This window comes from Myxine glutinosa, chromosome 1 (assembly GCF_964187855.1).
Source record: "Myxine glutinosa chromosome 1, kmMyxGlut1.1, whole genome shotgun sequence".
NCBI classification, from domain to species: Eukaryota; Metazoa; Chordata; class Myxini; order Myxiniformes; family Myxinidae; genus Myxine; species Myxine glutinosa.
This window is the reverse complement of record NC_136261.1, coordinates 27,517,281-27,542,452: the sequence shown is the minus strand read 5'-3', so window position 1 is coordinate 27,542,452 and position 25,172 is coordinate 27,517,281. Positions and strand designations below refer to the sequence as shown.

Genomic DNA, 25,172 nt, shown 5'->3' with positions numbered 1-25,172 from the left:
CACACACACACACACACACACACACAGAGAGAGAGAGAGAGAGAATGCATGGATGGTATTGGAGTGTGACGGTTTGGGGAGAGAAGGTTAAGAACATTTGGAGTTAAGCCTCTAAATAGGGCAGTTTATGTCTCCACCAATGTGGTGTTGTAACCTCTTTAAATGGTCACTGGATTTCATGGCATTCCATTACTACAACTGTACTCATCGATATAACTCCACCATTAACCTAATTGTGCGCAACGAGCTGGTTTAATGCACCAAAACAAACTTTATTAAACTTAGCAATTCTTATTGTACTATTTACTCACCAAGTTTACAACTATACTAACCTAAGAAGTGATCTAGCTCATGGAGACATTTCTGAATGCCCAAGCAATACTCCTGCAACTTCAAACTGGGATCACATATAGCATCTGGAAAAGATTACATGTAACTGGGAGCGCAGTAGGAATTGGAAGGATGGAAAGCTGTTCGACTCAAACTGATGGAAAGCTATATCGCAAACTCCTGAACATGACACACACAAACACCTCCCCTAAATCATCGCGGCCACTTCGTTAGATGTCACCACCTTTCTGTAGAAAATAAGACAGTGAGAAAATGAAGACAATAAATCAAGAAATAGAGACAAGGACATGAAGCCAAGACATTCCAAAAATTATGCTTCTTCATGTACTTTGTATGACGTTACCTGTGCAAGGCTGATCTGAGTGCGTGTGGCATGCTTAACCTCAATTTATCTTGTCTTGTCGAGTATACACTTGTCTCCTGGATTTTTGAAATCTACATACATCACAGAGATTATACTTTCTTTCTTTTTAACTCGCATGTGCGTTCTACGTGATTGTACAATGTTCATCTTCTCAATTCAATCCATATTTTTGGCCGTGTAAAAAACAGAACATGAAGTCTTGATGTAAATACGATATCATAATTTTGAGAGTTGAGTCATTGCAGAGACATGAGGGCGAGCGATATGGACTTGGTATTGTTATATTGCTGGTGATGTTCTCGGTTATGAAGACCTGCATGATGGTAATGAATGTTTGGGAGCTATCTGCATACTTGACTCAGTGGTGTAATGGTTAGGGCATCCACTCTGAGGCTGGGAGGTTGGTGGTTCGTAAACCCGACTGTGCCAAACAAAAGCCTTTTTTTAAAATGGTACATGTTACTTGATCAGCATTTATAAAGCATCGAGCATGGGGAAACAACCACACTCGAGTTTGCAAACTATTGTACAACATTGATTGACTTATTGGCCTCCTCCTGGATTGAAATAATTTATTTCAAGGATATTATTGTACACTGCTCCTTTCCTATCGCACACCGCTCCTTTCCTATTCCATCTCCAGGCGCTGCATGACATCATCGCCGGGCACCAAAGTGGGCCCAGCAATGACGCACGCTGAAGGGGAGTACTCAGTTTTCACTCTGGTTGTTTTCTAGCTTTCTTTCTTCTTTGTTTGTTTGTTTGTCCGGGAAATATTTTGGCAAAATAGTGCGCACGTGCTTTGGCAAAAATGTTATTTTTTGTGTTTTTTGGTGGATGGTGGATGTCGGCTGAGTTTTCTCTTCTGTGTTTGTTTGTCTGTCTGGCTGACTGTTTGTGAGCAGGGTATCTCAAAAAGTTATGGATGAATTTGGACGAAACTTGCTGGATGGGTTGGGTTGTTCTAGTTCTTCAATATATTAGCATGAAAAGACATGAAATTTGAGGGACAGACCAACCCTCACAATATTTAATTCCTGGAATCATCCTTTTGCACTAATCACAAAATGCTCATGGCAACAAGTCGGGTCTACATTTTAAAGGTTGGTACGGTATCTAAGGTCATCCTTGTGAGCATGCTTCTGAGCTGTCAAGTTTTGAATTTGACTTCTCTAGCAAGGTCGGTGTGAACTAAAACTGTCTTTTGTGGATCAGTATCCGCGAGATGATCATTATCTTCGTCTGTACAGCACATACCACATCCAGTTTAATGGTCATGCCAATGTAGAAGCATGATAGAGTATCATGATGCCTGTCAGAAAGATTCTGTTTCCTCCATACTTTAAAGACATCTGTCCCATATATTTGCACATGCTTGTCGATGTTAATCATCCCCTAGTTTTTTAAGTTTTGAGGTTAAATTCCCAATTCCTAAGTTTAAGGACAATTCCCAAGAACTTTCCTGAGCCCAGCATCAGATTGATGGAATTTCCAATAATTCGGGCTCGCATGACGACAGCACCCTACCATGAAGCATGGTGTGGTGACAGAAACATCATGCTATGGGTATGCTTTTCAGTGGCAGGGACTGGAAGACTTGTAAGGAGAGAGGAAACAATGAATGGAGCCAAATACAGACAAATTGTTGAGGAAAACCTTCTTCAGAGTGCAAAAGACCTTTGACTGCGGTGAAGATGTACGTTCCAACAGGACTATGACCCCAAGCATACAGTGAAAGCAACACTGGAATGGCTTCAGAACAAGAACGTGAAGGTTTTCTAAACTGCAGTGCTCCATTAGGTTATATCAGACATAACCGTCACCATTATGCGTCGTTATCACCATACTTCAATGTTTTCTTCAATCACCTTTTACCCAAAGGCTGCAAATGCAGTATATTTGAATACATTTTTGAAATATTGCATAAGATAGCCTTTTCAAACACCACATGCTGTGAAATGTTCTTCGTCTGTGCAGCACATAAGACATCCAGTTTAACGGTTTTCCAAAGTAGAAGCAGCACCCCTGCTGATATTGTATTTGATTCGCTTCTGCTAGGAATTGAGCCCAGGATTTGATGAACATACTGCCTCGGGCCTCAAGCTCCTGTCACTTTCGCCAAAAGGACAACTCACCAAATTAATTAATTTAGTTGCTTGGTGTTTGGCAAGGTATGTTCCTAATTTCTATCCTTATTTGACCGACAAAGATGTCCGGCACATCTTTCTATTGACGCCTTTCTTTCTGCGGTTTAACCAGAATTTTCAAGGGAGATTGCTTTTTCCCTCAATGATACCACTTTACTGGCCTTTAATGCGGGACTAGGGGGGCTGGAGATTATTTTCTCACTCTCCTACCAGCCTCTTTGTTTCAGTGAAGAAGGTTTAAGTCCAAAACAGCTGTCAGATGTGGACTTGTTCTGACCACAATGAGGGCCATCTGGCATCCCATTTTCCGATGGTAATGTCATTCTCCTTTAGCTGGGTAATGCTTTTTGGCCGTGCAATTGCTTTACAGCGCCCCTTGCACATGGGAGAGTTTGGATACATGTTACTGTCGATGAGAGATTACACATGGACATTAGGACACAATGTACAAATTTTCATACCGCATGGGATATGAACTCTCGCTTTCTCTGCAAGCATGTAAACCAATATGCTAACCAGGCTGCTATGATGTTATAGAAACCAAAGAAAGAGAAAAAACAGGACCCAGAGGAAAATTCCTATTATAGACCAGAGAAAATCCGGGCAATATTTGTTTTTAACCAAGCCTTTTGAGGGCTTGGCCCGACTTTTTTTTGGGGGGGGGGGGGGGGGGTTCCCCCAAAACTCTCAACTCTTGAAATTGGATATAATCGCAACCTGTTGTATTAGGTCTTACCTGACTGTCAAGAGGCCCAAGTGCTGAATCCAAGCCGATGACCCCCCGAAGCTCTCCAGGTCGTGCCTGCGGAGCTGGATGAAGGCATCCCTTATAGGCAGCCAGACACTCACCAGCAGCAATCAGCAATGACAGTGCCAGACCCGCAGCCAGGAAGGCAAAGAGGCTGGAGAAGTCAGTGATGTCTAGTCTCCAAGCCTATTGTGGAAATGCGTAAACGGAATAGGAAAATGTCACCTGCCTCATCTTTTATCGTTATAATAATAGTTTTGATGTCAGCTGCAGAAACCGTCCTCATCTTTGGAAGCGGTCGTGGAAATTAATGTAAGCAATTGTGTCCATTGCATAAGCTCAGGTGTGTACGTGATATTTTGGGATAGTTCCCACAATTTAGTCATTTGAATGCAATTGAGCATAGGGGTGTCATCATAGTATGCTAACTACATCTGTAGTGCAGAATGCTTAGACAGTACATCAGCCAAATACATGCAGAGAGTTATTATGGAGTTTCTACCTGGTGGGTTTCGACGTGTGAAGCACAAGCTGTGAGGTTTAACCACTGAGTCTGCAGTTTATTTAGGACACCGGTGTCATGGTAGTGTTCCATAAGGTCTGCAATTGGTTGAAGGAAGGGTGACCCAGGGGTGACAGCCAATCCCAGCTCTGTGAGGAGCAGGAAAGGGTTGTAAATTGGACCATAAGTTTTTTTACATTCATAAGTTACAGGGTGCAGCAAATCAGCCGACGTTTTATTGCATGATTATGTCGTAAATTACCTACCCGTGCTCCATTGCAGTGGCCCAGTAAGACTGAAGCGGCACGATGAATCTTGCGCTATGGTATGCCAAGCCGTGACACCATCCAGCATGAGGCCTCGAACCTCCCCAGATCTGCAGCACGTAGCACAGGGAAGATGCTGCTTTTAATAATGATCACAACCTGGCCTGCAGCTTGTTTACTGGTCACAGTCAACCTCACAGCTCACCTTAAAAGCTCAAGGCCATCTGCAGCAGACTTCACAGCCCAGGGGACAATAGAAGGCTGATGTAGAGGAAATTGTTTTAGAGATGTTTCCACAGCACTACCTGCTACCATGGCAATTCTCTGCTTCGGGCGGTGAAATATTCCACTCTGTTCTACTGTCAGGATATCGGAGACAATGCTATGGGCTTGTCTCAATCGAGTCCATTCAGCAACGAGTTGAGCTGTAAGGCCAGCTATCAGAAAAAGGCCGGCAGTGGCCCACACAGAGCCAACTAGCCATGCCACATGACTTTTCATTGGCAGACCATGCTTTGGTCGTCCAGCAAGAAGACTGCAGCAAAAGCCAATAATTAGACCCAGCTTTTGCCTTTGGGGCTTGCGCTTGGCTGCTTCTTTTTTCCCCCTGCCCCATGTTGCCCTTTCGAAGCACACCATTGCCGAAGATGCAAGGCCAACACACGCAGCCAACGCCGCAAGTGCGACCCAGTGGAGGCAACTGATGGAGGTAGTCAGTCCTGCAGAGTTGTAACTCTCTAGGCTGAGCACCCAAATCCCTGTAGTCAGTACCGGGCCAATGTAATCCAGTCCAGACGCACTTAACTCAGGACGAAATGCCACGGCTAGGTCAATGTCAAATTTGCCATCAGTGAGACCTTGGGAAACCCTGAGTTCGAGGAGACCACCTAGATCCAAGGCAAGTTGAGACAGGAAAGCAACAATCAGCCCAGAACAGCACCTGTGGCAAAAAAGTCAGAGAAATAGCAAATAAGCTAAATAGTAAATACTAAAGTTTCTATATCCAAGTTTTCCACATTTAAATAATTCCATTTGTTCTCCTTGAATTGATATAGTAAAGAGTTATTTGAAATAGCTGCTTTCTCGCTTTGTACAAAAGGAACCTGCTTAGTAGGAGTATTACCCTTGTCGTCCATTGCTTCGAGTACAGCGCCTGCCACTCTCGCAACTCCTAGATTGTGCCTGGTTCGTTGTTGAGAGCAGCGGTGGTGCAGCCGAGATGACAACTTGAAGGGTGTGGTGCTGACGATCCATCCAGAAGGTGCTTTCCATCCACAGCTTCTCTGCGTCACCTTCTCCCACCTGTCAGGACAAAAGAACAGAGCTTGCAATCCTCCGATTATTCATTGCCTTAACTTGACCACCAATCACAGCAACTCACCTGTCGCCACTGAGGCTCCTGCCCTTGCTTGGAATTAAACTCGAACTGCCAAATTGGAGTTGGGTTTGGGGTCACCGTCACCTTCCCATCCACCATAGAAACCAGGCCCAAAGCTCCCTCAAAAGTGGTGTTCCGAATGAAACTGCAGTAATAGTAGAAAAATTACAAACATTATCTTTCATTAACCGTCATTTGGCCTTCACACAATTGGTTGCACCAAAGACCGAGAAACCTATAAAGACAAACAATCGTTAGTATCCAAGAGACAGATGATAGCCTTGTGTTATTGTGCTATCTTTGGTTTCCCAAAATGTTCCCGATTTTCTGATCCATTGAAAAAGAAAAAGTCTGATTGTGATCTTTTTCAAGGCACGAATTTAACAGACTTTTGCATTGCTCATGGTGTTATAGCATCACCTCAGTCGGGTACAGGTTGTGCGAAATCGCATTTACATCCCAGTGCTATTTGTTTTAAGACAGGGATATGTTCTGGACATGATGCAAATTTCACCAGCAAGACAAAGCAAATATAAAGCTGTTTTTGGAAAATATCTACTTTTTGCACAACAGTCGGGGCTCATCGAAGAGCTGAATCCCACAGGGTAGGGGCAGAGGGGGAACGTAGGGGCAGGGGGGAAACGAAACAGACGGACTGGCAGATAGGAAATGAGCACCAACAAAAAGAATGGATCGAGACAAGTGAAGATAAACTTAAGGATGCAACTCCTCATAGACGACAAAGCCTCCCAACCGCACCGAATGGGACATGTAGTTGATGTATGACATGGGACATGTAGTTGAATAAATAAACTTACAAAGGCATGTAAATAAATAAATAAATGTGCTATGTAGGTAGTTGAATGGTGAAAGGCATTTGAATAAATAAATTCAAGGTTGTATGTAGGTAGTGGAGATAGAAAAGTTATATAAATAAATAAATAAATAAATAAATGAAGATGCATAACAGTTGAGGTGATGGTAAAATGTGTATCAATAATTAAGTTATTCAAAATTGTGTTTTGGTAGTGGAGATGGTAAAGGGTTCATAAATAAACTAGAGAGCTGCCATCGGAGATCGTTGATGGTTCCCGGTAAAGCCTACTCGTAGTATTCGCCAATTGGTAGCATTTGAAATTCTGCCTCATAATGGGAACAAAAGGAACCCTAATAATTAAAAAATAAATAAGGGAAAACTTTATTGATTAAAATTAAATAATGGGGAAATGAAATAGTGGAAAAAAAAATAATTCAAAATCGAAGAGTTAAATCATTAAAAATTAAATAACTGAAGAAAATAAATTGACAATTGGGGAAAATTAAATAATCGAAAATTAAATAATTGAAAATTGGGCAAAAATGTAAAATTTGAAAATTGAAAAATTAAATAATAATAATCTATAAATTAAATAATGGAAAAATTATTCTTGAAAAAGCGTTCAGAAAAAGGACACCAAGACTAACCACTTAATCCCTCCCTCCATTATTATGGTTCCCGAACAAACCATATACAATCCTGTATTATTCCCTCCTGTATTAAAAAAAATAATATATATACGTATATATTTTTTTTTGTATAAATAATCGAGGCTCGTGAAAGAGCTAACATTTATCAAACAAACAAATCAAACAGACAAACAAGCAAAGTATATAAAAAGGGGAGCGGTAGACAAGATGGGGAGAGAAGGGGATGCACAAACACAACATTTGAGAGCAGGGACATCGGGAGATCTGTGGGAGGGAGAGGCCTTGGGGGGAGGCGGCGTGGGAAGGGGGGTGGGGGGGTGGGAGACGTATAAACACAAGGACACCAAGGACTTCCAGGAAGGAAGTTGGTATTTCAAAAAAGTGGATTTGGGGTGAAATTAGCGGGGGTAGAAAAGATCAAGGTTTTGGATGAGGGAAGATAAGAGATGGTGGTGAACAGCTGTTTTAAAGACCTGGAGGGAGGAGTGGGATTGAAGAGAGTGAGGGAGTTTGTTCCAGAGGCAGGAGAAAAGAGGAATGAAGGAGTGAAGGTGAGCAGAGAGTCTTGATTTTGGCAGTTTAACCATAAGAGGGTTGCAGGCAGATCTTGTGCGACCTGTAGGAATATTTGGGGCTGGAGGAGCAAGGCCGGAGAGGAGTCAGTAGAAGACAGAAAGACCACCAACCTGCCTGCGGTGAGTAAGTGAAAGGCCCTCGGAGCTTCATCACGGGAGATTCCAATGATTCTGAACGCTTTGGTTTCAACAGCGTGAAGACGAGCTAGGTGTGAGGCAGGAGCACCAGCCCAGAGGGGAGAGCAGTATTCCATTGAGCTGCAGATGAAAGCCTTGTATGTGGTGAGGAGCTCAGGTGTGCCAAGGAAGGACTTCGCACGACGGAGGATGCCCAGTCGGCGACTGGCTTTGGAGGGCAGATTTGAAATGTGGTTTTCCCAGGAAAGATCATGGCAGATAGTGAGACCCAAAAGCTTGAGCGACAGAACTTCTTGGAGAGGATTATTCAGAAAGTGGATGGGAGGGTTGTCCAGTCGTTCTTTTCGGAGAGACATCGTAAGAGTGTGAGATTTGTCAGGATTGAAAGACATGTTCCACTTGTTTGCCCAGTCAGTGATTTTGTCCAGGTCGGCAGAGAGTGAGGAGGCTGCAGACTGCCGATCTGAGGGATGAGGAATGGAGAGGCAGAGAGTGGAGTCATCAGCAAAGAGATTGAAATTGCAAATTGCCAAAATAGATCCGAAATAGATAATAGATCCAAAATGAAACACTTTTTTTTTAATTGACAAAAATGTCAGCACGATAAGTAGATGCCTAAAGAAGAAGAAGGAGAAAGAAGAAGAAGAAGAAGAATTGCCAGAATTTGGAAATAATATCAGGTGTCCCATTACTTTTGGCCAAGATCCCAAAATTATTTGACGCGTCTCATGCCCAGATATTATTGGTTTCATGTGCCCAATATGAAAGAAATCAGTCCAGTCATTTTTGAGTAGAGGCTCTGGAGTCTGGATGGACGCGCAGACAGACAGCATCGAAAATACAAGATCCCAGCTGGGTTGATTGACTCCCGGGTTGGGGGCTAAACATTAAGATTGTCCACAATCAGTTTTTATCTTTCTTCTGTATATTCTATTGCCAGGTGATGCAGACCTTTGAAGTACTTTCCTAATCGTAACTTGTCCTTCGCTAGATGGACTGTGTCTGTCAATGTCTTGTTTATTTTATCATCTTCTTCATCACAGGGATGGTTCCATAGACCCAAAAGGAAACATCAGTGAAGAAGACAAATATCTGGAGCCAGGTGGGATTCTCCCCTACCATCCCCATCCCACTACTAATAACCCCTTGCTCCTAATTACATGTTCAGTATCCTGAAGATCTGCACCAGAGAGCTCCGTCTGACAACACTGCAGACTCATCAAATGAAACATATTCAGTATACCACCTTGCCCCCTCCTTATTATACTCTCACTATATTTTGCTATTGCCACAAATGAATATCCTCCCACTCGATCAAATTCTGAGACAGAGGGTATAGTTTTAGTGATACAGAATTAAAAGTTAATTGGATAATTATCATTTAACCCAAAACGCATGGCACTGCAAGAAGTAGTCAAACATTTCAAATCACCTAACCATTAACGAGTGAGTCTGTTGGTAGCAATGATGGTAAAGGGTAAAAAGAAATAAATAATTAAATGTGGTATGCAGTAGTGCATTGAGAAAAGATATATAAATATATAAATCAAGATGGCATGTCTGTCGTGGTGACGGTAAAGTGTATGTATCAATAATTAAATAATTCAAATTTGTGTGTTGGTGGTGCTCCCTGTCGTTGTCTCACCCGAATGACAAAGAGATTTTTTGCCAAGAAAGTATTATGCCAGCAATTACTATCGAACAAACATTATTACACAGATGGAGGTACCTGCCAGAGGTGGCGCATACCACGAGTGTCCAACATGATCATGACGGATGAATTACCATCGTTAAATAATGTATTGTACAGTTACTCGCCTGATAAATAAATACTGTATTTCTCTTTGCAAACAATCTGTCTTATTATAATGGAGCAAACGTATATGGTTATGTATGTATGTATATTTATGACCAAAACGTCTTCCTCTTCTTTAAATAGATATAAAACTGAAAAACACGGTATGTGAAGCAGTGAGGCGATGAGGCGGTGAAGCCTGTGACCATATATATATATATATATATATATATATATATATATAAATTACGTACTGTGTAAATGTTGGTTGCCATTCTGACTATTAATTATGTACAGTGCATCTATTAATTACGAACTGTTGGAATATACATTTCGACCTGCTCATCATTTTGTCCCCGTAGGAAAATAATGTGAAGTGAGGAATTTTCCTTTCCTGGAGGCTGCTGAGATCCCTTAGACATTTGAAGACCTTTTAAGTCCCACAAGATCCTCATGACCCAAAAGACCCAGAGGACCCAGAGGACCCAAAATACCCTGAAGACCCAAAATACCCCAACTACCCAAAAGACCCTTAAAGACCCTAAAGACCCAAAATACCCCCAAAGACCCTTAAGAACCCAGAGGACCCAAAATTATTTTTCTTTGCTCTTATGAAATAAACATAACGTCCCATTTTTGAGCTATTTCACCAAGCGCAGAGACAAAAAACTTCCTTTTGTTTGCTTTTTTACATCATGGTATTTTTACCATGGGTTTCTGCTCGTCTATATCTTACTATAAATCACCAAATGTCCGTCCGTCTGTCTGTCCGTCCATCTGCCTGTCTGTCCGTCTGTCCATTCTCAGGTACCGCAAAAACGGCTGAACCGATCGCAAATAAATTTTGGGTGGGTAATCCTGGGACCCCTGGAGTAAAATAGGCGAAATTGTTTTTCCAATTTCAGCTTTGGCCTCCAGCATTTTCAGGTTTGGACTCCCGCCTAACGTTATTGTCCCGGGTACCGCAAAAACGGCTGCACCGATCCCAACGATACACCTCTATGCCCATGGGATTCCCACCGGTGACCCCACTCGTAATAATAAATGTCAATGTGTGTGTGTTTCCACCATAACTCCAAAACCATGAAACCTGGCAGCCCGAAACTTTGCATGCATACTAAGGGGAATGCAATGGAATGCATGAACGAAAACTGGGTATTTGGGTAAATTTAAACACGCCTTTTGAAGATAATTAACAGAGTGCTCATCATGAAAAACCAGAATAAGGCTAACTCTTGGTCAGCCCACTTTCACCTCACAGTGGTCTTAAGCTACCATTTTGTTTCAGCCTGCTCAAAAATGCCTTGCCTTGGAACAGGCAGCACAGGCCTCTGGTGTGCATTTGAAGACCGACCAACGCATCTTCTATAATTAAATGAAGGCACCGTTTTGAGAAAACAAATGTACATTTTAATTGCAACTCATGCAGAGGAAATGAGGTAATGCATGTTTTATTCGCAGCAATTGCAGCAGCAGTCTACTATACACCACCCAATGAAGGTATGTTCTCATAATGCAGAGGAAAGAAAACAGTGAGGTCTTTAATAATAATAAAAAACTTGGTTTTCGGCAGACTTTTCAAGGCTGAATAGTGTACAAGTACAAGATTTATAAACAAACTTCTGGACATGTAATTCACATATTATGTGAAGTAAATAAACATCAGAGGCGGTGAAAATCGGATTGGTCGTGAAATGTCTGTGGACATAATTAATTAGTTGGGAGGTGGAAATTCCCAAGAGATAAATTTTTACTTCTTCTTTTAGAAGTTATTGTGTTCATGTACACTTTAAACAAGTTGTGTTAACATACACTTTGAAATGTACACACACACTTTAAAGTTACATGCAAAGTACACGTCCTCTTTCATACGCTCAACATCGCCTCTGAGTTTACGTACATTTTAAAAACTAAAACAACACATTGAAAATTGGACAAGGTACGTTTTCATTACAACGAAAGTAGTCATGATTAATTTGAAGTCCTTAATTTAAAAAAAACAACTGTTCTTTTTGCGGCATTTTGTATGTGCTGCATGGTGGCGAGATGTCCAGGGGGTTGTTCAGTTACCAGGTAGCTAGCTAACGCTTGCTACGCCGGATTTCTTACATGACGACGAGGATAAACATCTAGACCGTGACTTATTTCGGCCATATCGATTAATTAGTCCCTCAGGGTGCAGATTTGGACATGACATGTGGGAAGTTAGAGGCGATAAAATGCGGGTTGGCAGGAATTGAAAGGAGGGGGGGGGGGGGGGTTCATTTTTTTCCCAAACGTGGTTAAAAACGCTTTATTCACTATCATCAAACACAAATATGGTATCAGATGTTAAAATTTAAAAAAAAAAAAAAAAAAAAAAACTTCTTTAAGACGTTACAACGATCGCTAAGTAAAAAAAAAAAAAAAGGAGTCACGTCATCTCTCAAATGCACTATAATCATTCAAAAACCCCAAATAGTACAAACACAACCTATACTTCGATTTAGAGTTAATTTTACTGCTCTGCTAATGCCATAACTCTCAAGGGTGAAAGAAGAGTTTGTAGAAAAAAGGTTAACACCTTAGCTAACTTCTGCGAAAATTCATTTGTGGAAGGAGGCATGGGAAGGGGTGGATTTGGCAGCCCTGAGCGAGGGGAATGGGTGGGATGGGAGGAGGCAGGAGTAGGGGTGGGAGGAGGGAGGAGTGGATTATAGGAGGTGAGAGGAGGGAGGAGAAGGGGTGAGATGGGAGTCTGGATGGAGGGGTGTGGGATGGGAGGAGGCATGGAATGGGGTGAGGTCCAGAGGAGTCCAGAGGTAGAGGATAGGATGGGAGGAGAGAGGGGAATTGGTGGTGTGGGTGTCCGGAGGGAGGGGAGGGTATGGGAGGAGGAACCCTGCATTGCCCGGCAGTACCGGGTACCTTTGCGAGCATACAATATTGCATTGTATATTGGGGTTGGTGCAGTGTAGGCATGACTAGCCGAAACCCGTGGAACATCCACGGAAGGAAGGATGTGGTGTATGGATAGAGTGTACCATTATGGATGGCATAGGGGAGCGCACATAGGATCTTCTTCTTCCGTTAAGCTCCAATTTTTTCTCTTTAAGTTAAGTCCAATCAGTCCTCTCTGCTCGAAGTGCTCAGGCCATGCCTTCCCGCTCTCATACTTTTATTTCCGTTCGGTGTAGAAAGAGATTGACATATCGTTCGTCTGTTTTCAGCTCGTTATCTTTAAGCTTCCTTACGTCTCGCCACCTGCTACACCTCTCTGAGTTACGAGGATTTATGCAACGCACCCCGAGTATCGCAACGTCACTCCATTTAACTTTATTAAAATGACGATAAAGACGTTTCCTTATATATCCTAATTTAAAATGTTCAAGGGAATAAAAAGACCATTTGGTTCACACCACCCATGATCACACCACTCGACTGTCCAATCAGCGGATGGCTCGCTTCGCCTTCGCCCAGCAGACGCCAATACGATGGCGTCGTAAGATGGCGTCGTATCGGCAGTTAATCGGATGCTTTTGGGCCCCAACGTCGGCGAATTCAGATTTTTCGAGTATGTCTGTACGTGATAAACAAAGAGCGCGGTTCGTAGATCGTAAATCCATTAGTGCCGTGGGCATCGGGTCACTGGGTGCGGTGTAAAAGGGATAACAAAGTCGAGTCCTTACGGTATTATTATATAGATGGGCCAAATGGTCTCCTCCTGTGCCAAGGTTCCTAATGTGCGTATACTCATGTGTACTTGTTGGCTGGCAGAATAGTTCAGAGGTAGTGCACTCATGTTTGAGGTGTCTAGTCTGGGTTCGACTCCAGCCCCAATAATGAACTTCATGCCAGTCCTTCACAGGTAGAGACTTGCATCGGCGAGTACACTGTCTTCAATGGGGGTGTTAAGCTGGTTGTCCTATCTGCACGCACATGCTGGTGGACATTAAAGCTCTCAAGGTGTGTTTCGCAAGAGCAGGACATTGTGTGCTGACATTCTAGCTAAATTCTTTCTCTGATTACAGATGAGGCGGTTACAATAATGGCAAACGAACCAATGCATTTCTTGGCATGAAGTGTTTTTGGGGGCACTGATGCTAGGAAGCAGTTTGAAATAATCACTTTATTTGTAGCTCTTTTGTTTAAAAATAGACTCGCCAAAAATCGATTCGATTAACTTGCTCAATTAACCCTTTATAAATCAGCGAGGACGCCAATGTGAAAGTGGAGCATGTGGCCTGGGGTTCTCTGCACACAGCGGTCCCCAAACTGCCATTGATAAGTCATCTTCCCCGAGCACCGTCATTATTTATCCAAATGGGTTGGGCCAGACTGCATGGTACAGGTTAGTTTAAAAACAGATCAGTGCATGCTGATTAATGTTTGCTCCCCTTCCTTATTCTTGATACTCATTATCTGGGCACTACATGTGAAGTGAGCACCATTCCTGTTGTGGACATTGTGACCTGACAATGGAAAAGATGGAATGTGATGTTGGTGTGAATTCATTTTTGTTTTCTCATTGAGCCTCCTTGTTAGCCCATCCCCTTGCACAGCAGGAGACGTAGTATTGTAATCACTTATGTGTGTGTGTGTGTGTGTGTGTGTGTGTGTGTGTCTGTGTGTGTGTGTGTGTGTGTACCAGCCATAACTTTTAAAATTATTGTGTCAAAAGGTCAAGGTTCCGGGTCACATAAAATCATAAAAATGTTCATCCAATTGACCTGAAATTTCAATTTACCATTTGAGTTTTGTCATCAAATTTTCAACAAAGCTTCATTACAAGAATATGGAGAAGACAAATTAAGAATTTGGTCAAAAGGTTAAAGGTCTGGACATGCTGCTTCTGCTGTCTCAACAATGGATGGAGGCCCTCAATGCCAAATAGGAAATCAGAGCTGTCTCCCTTGACATATCTCACGCCAACCCTCACAGGCATATATTGTGCCTTCGATATAGTCTGGCACCCCGCTCTGCTCACCAAACTCTCCTCCTATGGTATCCATGGAAATCTCCACACATGGCCTGCTGACTTCCTCTCTTGTCCCAGTCAACGTGTGGCCCTGAATGGAATTCTCACATCTCCATTTCCTGTTCAGGCTGTTGTTCCTGAAGGCAGTGTTCTGGGCCCTTTCTGCTCTTCATTAATGATCTCTCTGACTCTCTTGAAAATCCTCTCTATCTCTTTGCTGATGACTCCACTCTCTGATGCTCCATACCTCAACCCTCACATTGGCAGGCAGAAGCCTCTTCACTCTCTGCAGACTTGGACAATATCACAACCTGGTCAAACACGTGGAACATGTCTTTCAATCCTGACAAATCTCACACTCTCACTATGTCTCTCCGTAAAAACCGTCTGGACAACCCTCCCATCTACTTTCTGAACAATCATCTTGAAGAAGTTCTGTCAATCAAGATTTTGGGTCTCACTATCTGCCATGATCTTTCTTGGGAAAACCACATTTCCAAGCTGGCCTCCAAAGCCAGTCACCGTCTGGGCATCCTCCGTCGTGCGAAGTCCTTTCTGGGCACTTCTGAGCTCCTCACGACATACAAAGCTTTCATCCGCAGGTCAATGTAATACTGCCCTCCCCTCTGGGCCGGTGGCTCCTGCCTCACACCTAGCTCAGCTTCACGCTGTTGAAACCAAAGCTTTAAGAATCATTGGAATCTTCCACGATGAAGCTGATCCTGAGGACCTTTCACTCTCTCACCGCGGGCAAGTTGGTGGTCTTTCTGTCTTCTACCGACTCCTCTCCGGCCTTGCTCCCCCAGCTCTGTCTGTGCTCTGTCCCCCAAATATTCCTGCAGGATGCACAAGATCTGCCGGCAACGCTCTTATGGTTAAACTGCCAAAATGAAGACTCTATTCACCTTCACTCTTTCATTCCTCTTTTCTCCCGCCTATGGAACAAACTCCTACACTCTCTTCAATGCCACTCCTCCCTCCACGTCTTGAAAATAGCTGTTCACCACCATCTCTTATCTTCCCCCATCTAACACCTTGATCTTTTCTACCCCCGTTAAAACACTCCAAATCCACCTCTTTGAATTTCCAACTTCTTTCCTGAAATTCCTAGTTGTGTCAATTTGTTTTATACCGTGTACCCCTTTCCTCCACCGCCAGCCCTCTCCCTTCCACAGATCTACCGACGTCCCTGTTCTCGACTATTGTTGTGCTTGTATGTTTTCCTCTCTCTCCCCCTCTTGTCTCCAACTCCCTTTATTTATTGTATGTTTCATGGGTCTGTGCCTGTTCTCGTGTGTAATGTGTTAGCTCTTACACGAGCCTTGACTGTATACAAAATAAAGGTCAGTGTCACATAAAATCATCAATTTTCATCCAATTGACCTGAAATTTCAATTTACCATTTTATTTTGAGAAGGTAAATTAAGAATTTGGTCAAAAGGTCAAAGGTCAATCTCTAATAAAATTGTCAATTTTCATCCGATTGACGTGAAATTTAAAGGATTTGCATATTGTTTCACTGAATTGGTTTACCAATCAAAAGCAACAAGCCGATTGTTTTTTTTAGATCAAAAGGTCAAAGGTCAAGGTTGCATAAAATCATCAATTTTAATTTTGTATTTTTACCTCCACCACCAAAAGTGTATGGAGGTGGTTATATTTTCACCCCTGTCTGTCTGTCTGTTTGTTTGTCTGTCTGTTTGTCTGTCGGTTTGTAAACAAAATATCTCAAAAAGTTGTGGATGGATTCCGACGAATTTGGCAGAGATGTAGCATGTGTGACAATGACGAAATGATTAGATTTTGGTGAAGATCCGGATTCGGATCTGCTTAGGAGAATTTTTTAAGCGATTCTTCACCATTGGGAGATCGGGCCAAAAACGATTCATAGCAGGATATCTCAAAGAGTTGTGGACGGATTTGGACGAAACTTGGTGGACCGGTTGGGTGTCTGACAAGGACGAATAAATTCGATTTTGGTGAAGATCTGAATATGGATTCGGATATGAGAATTATTTAATTGTTGAGTGATTTTTCACCATTGGGAGAAAGGGCCAAAAACTATACATAGCAGGATATCTCAAAAAGTTATGGATGGATTTGGACGAAACTTGTTGGACCGGTTTTGTGTGTGACAAGGAAGAATCGATTCAATTTTGATGAAGATCCGGATCCGGCTAGTAAAATTATAAAAGTGATTCTTCACCATTGAGTGATATGGCCAAAAATGACACATAGCGGACTTAGATCTCTCCACGGCATCCAAAGTTTAAGTATTTTTCCATTCGTGTGTTTGTCAAATTTCCACTCGTTATTTTATTGTGTATGTGTTATTGTGTGTTTCTAGTTAGTTTCGGTTTGTAATTCGTGTAACTTGTAATTAATTAATCGTTTTCTGTTCGCTCCGCGTGCGCGGCCTTGTAACCTGAGGCTTTCCCCATCGGTGTTTTGTTAATTTAAGTTATCTCCTTTGCTGTATTGCTTGTTTCTTAGATTTCTCTCTTCTCCACTGAACTTCCCCGAACATCTACTCCTTGTCTAACGTTTAAACCCCCCCCCCCCCCCAAAAAAAAACATTTATCTTTTCTACCCCCACTAATTCACCCCAGATCCACTTTTTTGAAATACCAACTTATTTCCTGGAAGTCCTTGCAGTGTCCTTGTGTTTTATACTTCTCCCACCCCCTCCCCATCCCCCCCCTTCCCACTCCTCCTCCCCCCAAGTCCTCTCCCTCCCACAGATCTCCCGATGTCCCTGCTCTCAAATGTTGTGTTTGTGTGCTTCCCCCTCTCTCCCCATCTTGTCTACCGCTACCCTTATTATATGTTTTGTGTGTGTTTGATTTTTTCTGTGATAAATGTTAGCTCTTTCACGAGCCTCGATCTTGTATACAAAAAAAAAAAAAATCTTAAAAGGTTGTGGACGGATTTTGACGAAACTTGTTGGACCGGTTGGGTGTCTGACAAGGACGAATAAATTCGATTTTGGTGAAGATCTGAATATGGATTCGGATATGAGAATTATTTAATTTTTAAGTGATTCTTCACCATTGGGAGAAAGGGCCAAAAACCAACATATAACAGGATATCTCAAAAAGTTATGGACGAGTTATGAATAAACTAGGTGGATGAGTTGGTTAAGAGTCAAGAACAAGCCGATTAGATTTTGGTTCAGGTCCGAATCCAGATCGGGCCTATCAGTGGGATACAAAACGTGAACTGTTCACTAGGCGGAGGTATGCTCTCTACTGGGTGCCGTTCTCGTTTTAAAAACTGTTTTTGTTATTTTGAGCATAGAGAGGAAGAAGAAGAAGAAGACGTCTGCATACAAACGGACGCGGACGGCTTTGCATTTTTATATGCTTTCTAGTTGAATGTTTAGTTTAAGAAAGGAAGACATGTGTTTTTCTTGGCGTACTGGAGTTCAGCCCGACATCTTCCTTTTATACCACCAACTCATCCAACCCTACCTCTGTTCATATTGACCATCGATCTATCTGTATGTGGTCCAAGTTACCCTACCATACAAGTAAGGACCCTTATCTCCACCCCAAAATGTCCACCATGTGTCCATGCCCCTATTTTATTTTTGCTCACAGAATAGGAAAACCCTTTTTTGCCTTAAAAAAAACCACATCAACTTAACTAATTAATGTTTCCACTCTCCTTTGTCAATGAAAACAGCAACAATTTTCTTTACTATGTCGGGCCTAAACTTTACAAATAATGGATCTGTTTAGTTGCCATACCTGTACAAGAATGCACCTGGAGTTTTCTTGCCGAGATGGTTGGATGATGCACCGAAGCAGCTGGTCGTGGCAGGAAGGAGCGCCAATTCTGGTGTCACATTGGCAGCAGTTCGCACAGCATGGCCAAGTAACTCCAGTCCGTCTGACACAACCGCCTCAAGCCAAATCATATTCTCCTGGGCTCTTGGCAGTCCATCACTGCCTGCCCAATCCTGCCGTCTCTCCACTGACTCTGTCCGGTGCCAAAAGGGAAAGCGGTCTTTCTTTTCTACTGATCTTGAGTTTTCCACATTGAAGCCGTTTTCTTGCTCTCTTGGCCAAAATGAAGCTGGCTTCATGACTGCCATTTTGCGATGGTCTTGAGGCCCAGCTGTGGATTGTTGCTGCCATTCAGATCCACCTTTTCGCTCTCTCCCATGCCATCTGGGGCTTGCTGAAGGCTTCACGTTTCTATATGTATTTTCATGGCCACTGCTCCTCCAGCGAGAGTCTACGGCCTGAAAAACCTGGCTCCTCATTTGCTTTTTTTTATGCCATTGAGGCTTTGTAGCCTCTATTGCCACTGTGCCTTTTGGCACAAAGCCTTGCACAGCCAACCAAGAGAGGCCTGTGCGGTCTGGGACATCGGTCAGAACCCAGCGCCGGCTCCCAAGACCGGCTACTGATGCAGCTTCGAGCAGGTTCCTTGTCTCTGTCAAGCTGCAACCGATAACAGCCAGCACAGTTGGAGCTGGGACAGCCTGCAGTGTTCGCAGCTGATCAGCCAATCCCTGAGATCTTGTACTATGTTTATCAGCTGACCCATGGTCACTTGCTCTCTCCTGATTGGCCAGGCTGAGCGACAGCACAGTTTTCAAGTCGAGGTTTTCTTTCTGTATGAGAGAGGACATATGTCAATGGTGGCTCCTCAGAGTATATATTGAGTTATAAACAGAACATGTAACATCATAGTAGATTTAGTACTGAAATTGTAAAGCAGACAAAACTATTATATGCAGAAACCTGTGCGTGGTGTAGGAATTGTCGATAAGTTTCCCAGGGTTCATCTCCAGGACACAGAAGGAGGCCGAGACTCGTCCAGCCTGCAGCATTGAGGAGGTGAGCAAGTAGAGCTGGTCCAGGTCTCCACGTTACACGCAAAGGCAACAGCAGCGACTGCATGATGTACACACCATGGTATCCAAACACATGATTAACAATCAAAATGAATGATCATTGGCATAGTTTTGTAGTGTGTGTGTGTGTGTGTGTGTGTGTGTGTGTGTGTGTGTGTGTGTGTGTGTGTGTGTGTGTGTGTGTGTGTAACTTATGGGTACAGATTGAGACTGTCTGTAGCTCATGTAACTATTGGTGGAAGTGAATGCCAGAATAATGTGGTAAACATGTTTGTCATGTATTTATGTATGAGATGTGAAGTATTACCATACACCATCAGAGTAAGGACTTAATAAAAGTACTGTGTGATTAATAATCCACAGGATAATGAGATTTTTTATTTTAAAGATAATTTGATTGGGCTCTCTCTCTCTCTATCTCTATAAAGATAACATAAGTAAGATTATTTCAGAAATTAAAGCTCGCTATAGGATCTAATGGTGTCCAAGATACTAAATTACCAATGGGTGATCAGGTTACCAGTTGGGTTGGGTGGATCCATCACTTAAGGTTGAGGATAAGCACCAATGGCCAGAATTTCAGTTTCTTGCATTTGAGAAAACAAAACTACTCTATTATTAGATATAAGTAGGTACCCACAGAAATTCCACGTAATGTAAAATGTAACTTCAACAATATTAATCAAAGAGTAGTTACTTTAATAAATCAATACCACCATTCCTCTCCCCAAGTCCTCAACTCCCACACCCCAACCCCAAGTCCTCAACTCCCACACCCAAACCCCAAGTCCTCAACTCCTCCACCCTCAACCCCAAGTCCTCAACTCCCCTACCCCAACCCCAAGTCCTCAACTCCTCCACCCTCAACCCCAAGTCCAACTCCCACACCCCAACCCCAACCCCAAGTCCTCAACGCCTCCACCCTTAACCCCAAGTCCTCAACTCCCACACCCCAACCCCAAGTCCTCAACTCCCCCACCCCAACCCCAAGTCCTCAACGCCTCCACCCTTAGTCCCAAGTCCTCAACTCCCCCACCCCAACCCCAAGTCCTCAACGCCTCCACCCTTAACCCCAAGTCCTCAACTCCCACACCCCAAAGTCCTCAACTCCCAACCCTTCCTTCCCATTCTTCAAAACAGAAGTCCATTATAAAATCATTACATACCGTAATGGTGGACCACGGGGTGGACTCTAGATCAAATCCTCCACCATGGTGATCACCAATTTAGGGATGAATTGCCCTACGGTTCGTATGATTATCTGTCAGGAAAGCCGAACAGATCTTTACTTCAGTTTCTGAAGTTCTGAAGAAATATATCACCTACAGCCTATTAGTCCCCTGACAGGTGGATGTCAAGCAATGTACCCAAGACTCAGCTCTGCTGTTTGTAAACCTCCTAACGAGGCCTTCATGCCAAATTTACAATGGTCACGAGTTTAAACTAGGCTGCGGTTATTATGCCAAATCATGAACTGCGCATCAGTATGACACTCCAAGGGTGGTAACAGGTTTAATAAATGCAAAAGGGAATGGGGAAAACAAGGAAGACAAAGGAACACCTATCGCAGTAATTCACTTTATACAATTAATGCCCTCACACCTGAACTTCAATAGCTTATCACATTATCTTATCTCCTTTACACGAGAGATATTCAGACAGGGCCAGGTCACAAGACACAAAATAAACGTTGTCCCCACATGATGCTTGCGTAGGGTTGGTGCTGTGGTTTGAGCGGGGAGAGCTACAGCAGCGGAGCTTGGGTAGGAAGAGATGGTCTGGTAGACCACGTCCGGCTTTGTGGTGTCCTGGGGCTGCGCATCTGTTCAGCGCCGCTGAACCATGTCTCACCCTCAGGTACTCCTTCCAAACTCCCAGAGTTCAACTCCTCTGTCCTCCGAGCTTGCAATCATACTCAAACCAACCTTCTCGAACCAACCCTCTGACTCAATTCTCGAACCAACTATCTGTCTCAACTGTACGTCCCGAGTCGCTGTGTTCTGTCCCCAACCCTTGGCTATCCTTACCTCACAACCATGCGCCAATTTGTTCTCCACCAGGCAATTTTACGTCTTTTACCACATCCACAGCTGCAAGCAGTATCAGACAATTTTGGCAACTCTTGGTGACTCTTATTATGCAAGGTCACAAGGTGTCAGCCTGACATTCTCCGGAGGGGGGGGGGGGGGGGGGGGGAGAATTCGTTTTGTTGGGGGATTTGTTTCAGCTCGTGAAGCTGGCTGTTGGCAATTCACTTTAGTAGAAAAACAAATAGAGAGATTACAAAGGGAATTATTTAAATACTTGATGAGGGGGTGTTGGGAAAGCTTGTAGACGCATTACAGAGGAGAGGGGTCAAGGTCGTGTCTCCTGATTAGTGTCAGAAACTGCACACTTATGATAAACACGTACTAATGGTATAACTAATCTACTTTACACTCATTACCTCCTATCATGTCCCAGCAACAATATTTCTGTATTACCTCATTAAAATGGTGAAATATGTAACTATCTTTCCCCTCCCCTATCCACCTTAATGGACAGAGGGAGTGTTGCCAGCCTGAAGGGGAGAGCAGTATGCCATCAAGCTGCAAATGAAGGCCTGCTCCTACCTCTTCATAACCTGTTTTACCACTTTCCCGACTTCTCCTTTCACCACATTCACAATCAAAGTAGCAGTGAGATATGTCTCACAAGAACATCTGTCCAAACTAACTTCAGGTCCCCATTCACAATCTCGCGAGATACCTCTCCGACATCTCACGATATAAGACAGACTGGCATACGTAATATTATATAGATGGTCAACAAATTAAATATTTCAAAGATATTATAGATATTGTAACATGATAAACTTTGTAATATGTGTGAAGTGTAAAGTTTGACTGTGTTTGTACAAAACTCACCCTCTGCATTGGAAACGGTGTTTCCATTCCTGGTACAGCCACTGCGAGGACAGGCAGGCCCAGGCCTAAGCCCAATAACTCTGCTTGCAGCCAATCGGTGGCTCCTGATGGAAAAGCCAAAATGGCAGTCACTCCACGTGCCACAACACCCCCGCAGATGGCGCGCAAGCGCCAAGCAGGGTCAGCGGCCTGTGCTGTTGTGAAGCGGCATTTTGGGCAGTCCCATTGAGGCACGGGCACCAACTCCAGTGTGAGGTTGTAGGGCAAAGCACGCCGTGCCGCCCTGGCAACTGTTGCCGATCTTATAACCCGCCGTAAGGCATGCGAGTAGGCCGAGGCTTGAGGCAAGGCAAGACCCAACCGAAGTGAGTGGCCAATTTTAGCAAGTAGAACGCAAGGTTCAGGGTGGCCTTCTGTGCCAGGCAAGAGTAAACATGCGGCACAGAGCAGCCAAAGTGCTACCATCACATGATATGTAGTTGCCGCTCCGGGTCGCCTAGCCAATGGCTGCGCCTGACTGTTGTCGTCTAGTCGTTGCACTTCTGATATTGAAATCTGGCCCATTTTTGATGGTAATGCATTCTGAGATTGTCGAAATGGGAAACAGATAAATGGCTTATGGGCAGACTTTTTACTTTGAGCTGACAAAACATCCTTTAATCTATGGTTGGCATTGAAGGCCTGAGGAATGAAACTCATTTCTACAAAATACATCAATCCAGCCACCAACCCATTCTAATCTCCAGCCTGACTAATGGAAAAGGAGGTTAAAAGTTTGAAAAGGTTTCACGTAAGGCTTCGGCAGAGCTTGTATTAAAACCCCAACTAAAAATCTTTACAATTCCTCTAATGCATATCATGCCGCCATAACAAAAGCTGACAGATTTCATTAAATGTGAGAGAAGTTTCTTCTACAGTTGCGTAAAGTCCTTCTTTGTAACTTTCCACCTCCATTGTTGAAGCTAACCGAGTGCTAACCTTGCTAGTCGGTGTTTGCCAATTGTTAGGACACAAGGTGCCCTTACTTTTCCTGGAACAAAATTCTTTTCTTTTTTAGTGGGAATGCAGACTATTGCAAAAGAGTTTGTAACCGAAAGCTATTTTTATGCCCGCTCCAGTGTTGGCATGCCGCCATGACTATATGTTACCTTGTCCCCGTAATTCTCCCATCTGGATAACGAGATTGGCATCGATAGATAAATGTTTCACAAGACACATAACCTTGTCAATATTTTAAAACAACATCTCTTCCCTGTGTTCTTCTTTTCGTCCTCGCGTCATCTTTCCTTGAGTTTCGCTCGCTCGTCGAGGTCATCGCAACATTACTGAAGGTAATCGCGCGTGGCTTTTGTGCCAATCTGCCCCCAAGTGCCAGTCGACTTTGGTGGTACTCTTTCACGGCTTACTCCATTTCCATTTTCAGTGCAACGATTCCGATGAAGAGGTTTGTCGTTGGTAGTGGTAGGAAGCACCTGCTTGGAAATGCTCACGTATATTCTCAAGATCGGCATCTTCAGCTCTCGCGTCGTCAGTTTCGTTCCACTCAGTCGACGTCTCCAACATCAAGGGGTATTACGGTGGAACCAGATTGCAAAGCTGTCAAAATGAGAGATCCCAACACACAGGCAAATTCCTAGTTAATTAGCTCCATTTACGTTTAAAGATCGTCTTTATCACACCTCACAGACTCCCTTGTGTTTTTACTGGATAAATGTAGACTCGCGCAGCCTGCGAGCAGACAACCCGATGGTTCTTATATACTTAAGACTATTTCAAATTCATTGTACATACCTGCTCTCCGCTCCCAGTCCTTCATGGAATTTCAATTATCATCGTACTTGAACGATTTAGCTTTGGTTATACGTCACAGACAGGTTCAAAAATCGACTTTTCAACAACAATGCATTTGGTTTCCATGGAAACGTTAGTCTATACAATATGTTGTAAAAATGTAGTTTGCTTTGCAATTTTCACTGAGGTTTTCGAGGGATATATTACGCTGAAAGATATTGCAAATAAATTGTTAAGCGTATCCCAGTTCATTGCAGTTATACAGCAGGAAAGTATTCTTCGTATTGTAACTTATAATATTTAGCTTGATGAATGATTTGTTAAACAGATGAGATCACGAGTAAAGAAGGAAGGAAAAACTCACTCTTTTGACAGTTCTCACATCTCTTCGCTTCCACAGCTTCTTATATTTTTCGGTGTCCACTGGCCTCTGCGTGTCTTTCACTTTATCATTGTTTCTGTCTCTGCCTTCTCTTTATATGATGGAAATTCTAGCCTGCACAGAATGACTCTCCCTCTCTCTTCATTCGATTCTTACACATATAAATATTCTGCCTTTCCAGGTTCCTTGCATTCTTCTCCGTCTCTAACCAGAGCTTTCCTTGCTCTCGCTCCGTCTTTCCTCGCTTCGCGCTTTCGATTATCCTCCGTGCCTTGCCCACCACACGCACACCCCACTCCCCTCTCCCTTTCCTACAACCCCCACCCTGCAGCCACCTCTCCACTCACTATGAATTCCCCCCTCCATCCTCTTCTCCCGCATGATTGCCAACCCTCACTTTACCTTTCTGCTTTCTATATCTTTTTTATCTTCACCTTCAGAGCCACACCCTAGTTATTTTTATTTATTATATTTTTATTCATCTCTCCCCCTCTCTCCAACTCTCTCTTTTTTTTCTCTCTCTCTCTCTCCATCTCTCTCT

At 43.2% G+C, this 25,172-nt stretch overlaps 1 protein-coding gene across 1 annotated transcript in view; it reads right to left on the bottom strand.

The window, feature by feature from the left end:
* Positions 1 to 24,944, bottom strand: part of LOC137422106 (glutamate receptor ionotropic, NMDA 3B-like) — a 48,276-nt gene extending 23,332 nt beyond the window's left edge. The window contains exons 1-10 of the mRNA XM_068108865.2: positions 24,614 to 24,944; positions 22,459 to 24,054; positions 19,440 to 19,592; positions 18,438 to 19,309; positions 5,760 to 5,901; positions 5,502 to 5,680; positions 4,584 to 5,318; positions 4,379 to 4,488; positions 4,113 to 4,261; positions 3,599 to 3,796 (exon numbers count right to left, since the gene is read on the bottom strand). Coding sequence (XP_067964966.2) covers positions 3,599 to 3,796; positions 4,113 to 4,261; positions 4,379 to 4,488; positions 4,584 to 5,318; positions 5,502 to 5,680; positions 5,760 to 5,901; positions 18,438 to 19,309; positions 19,440 to 19,592; positions 22,459 to 23,172 — 3,252 coding nt within the window. The 5' untranslated portion in view covers positions 23,173 to 24,054; positions 24,614 to 24,944. The remainder of the gene's footprint in view (positions 1 to 3,598; positions 3,797 to 4,112; positions 4,262 to 4,378; positions 4,489 to 4,583; positions 5,319 to 5,501; positions 5,681 to 5,759; positions 5,902 to 18,437; positions 19,310 to 19,439; positions 19,593 to 22,458; positions 24,055 to 24,613) is intronic.
* Between the last annotated feature and the right edge of the window lie 228 nt (positions 24,945 to 25,172).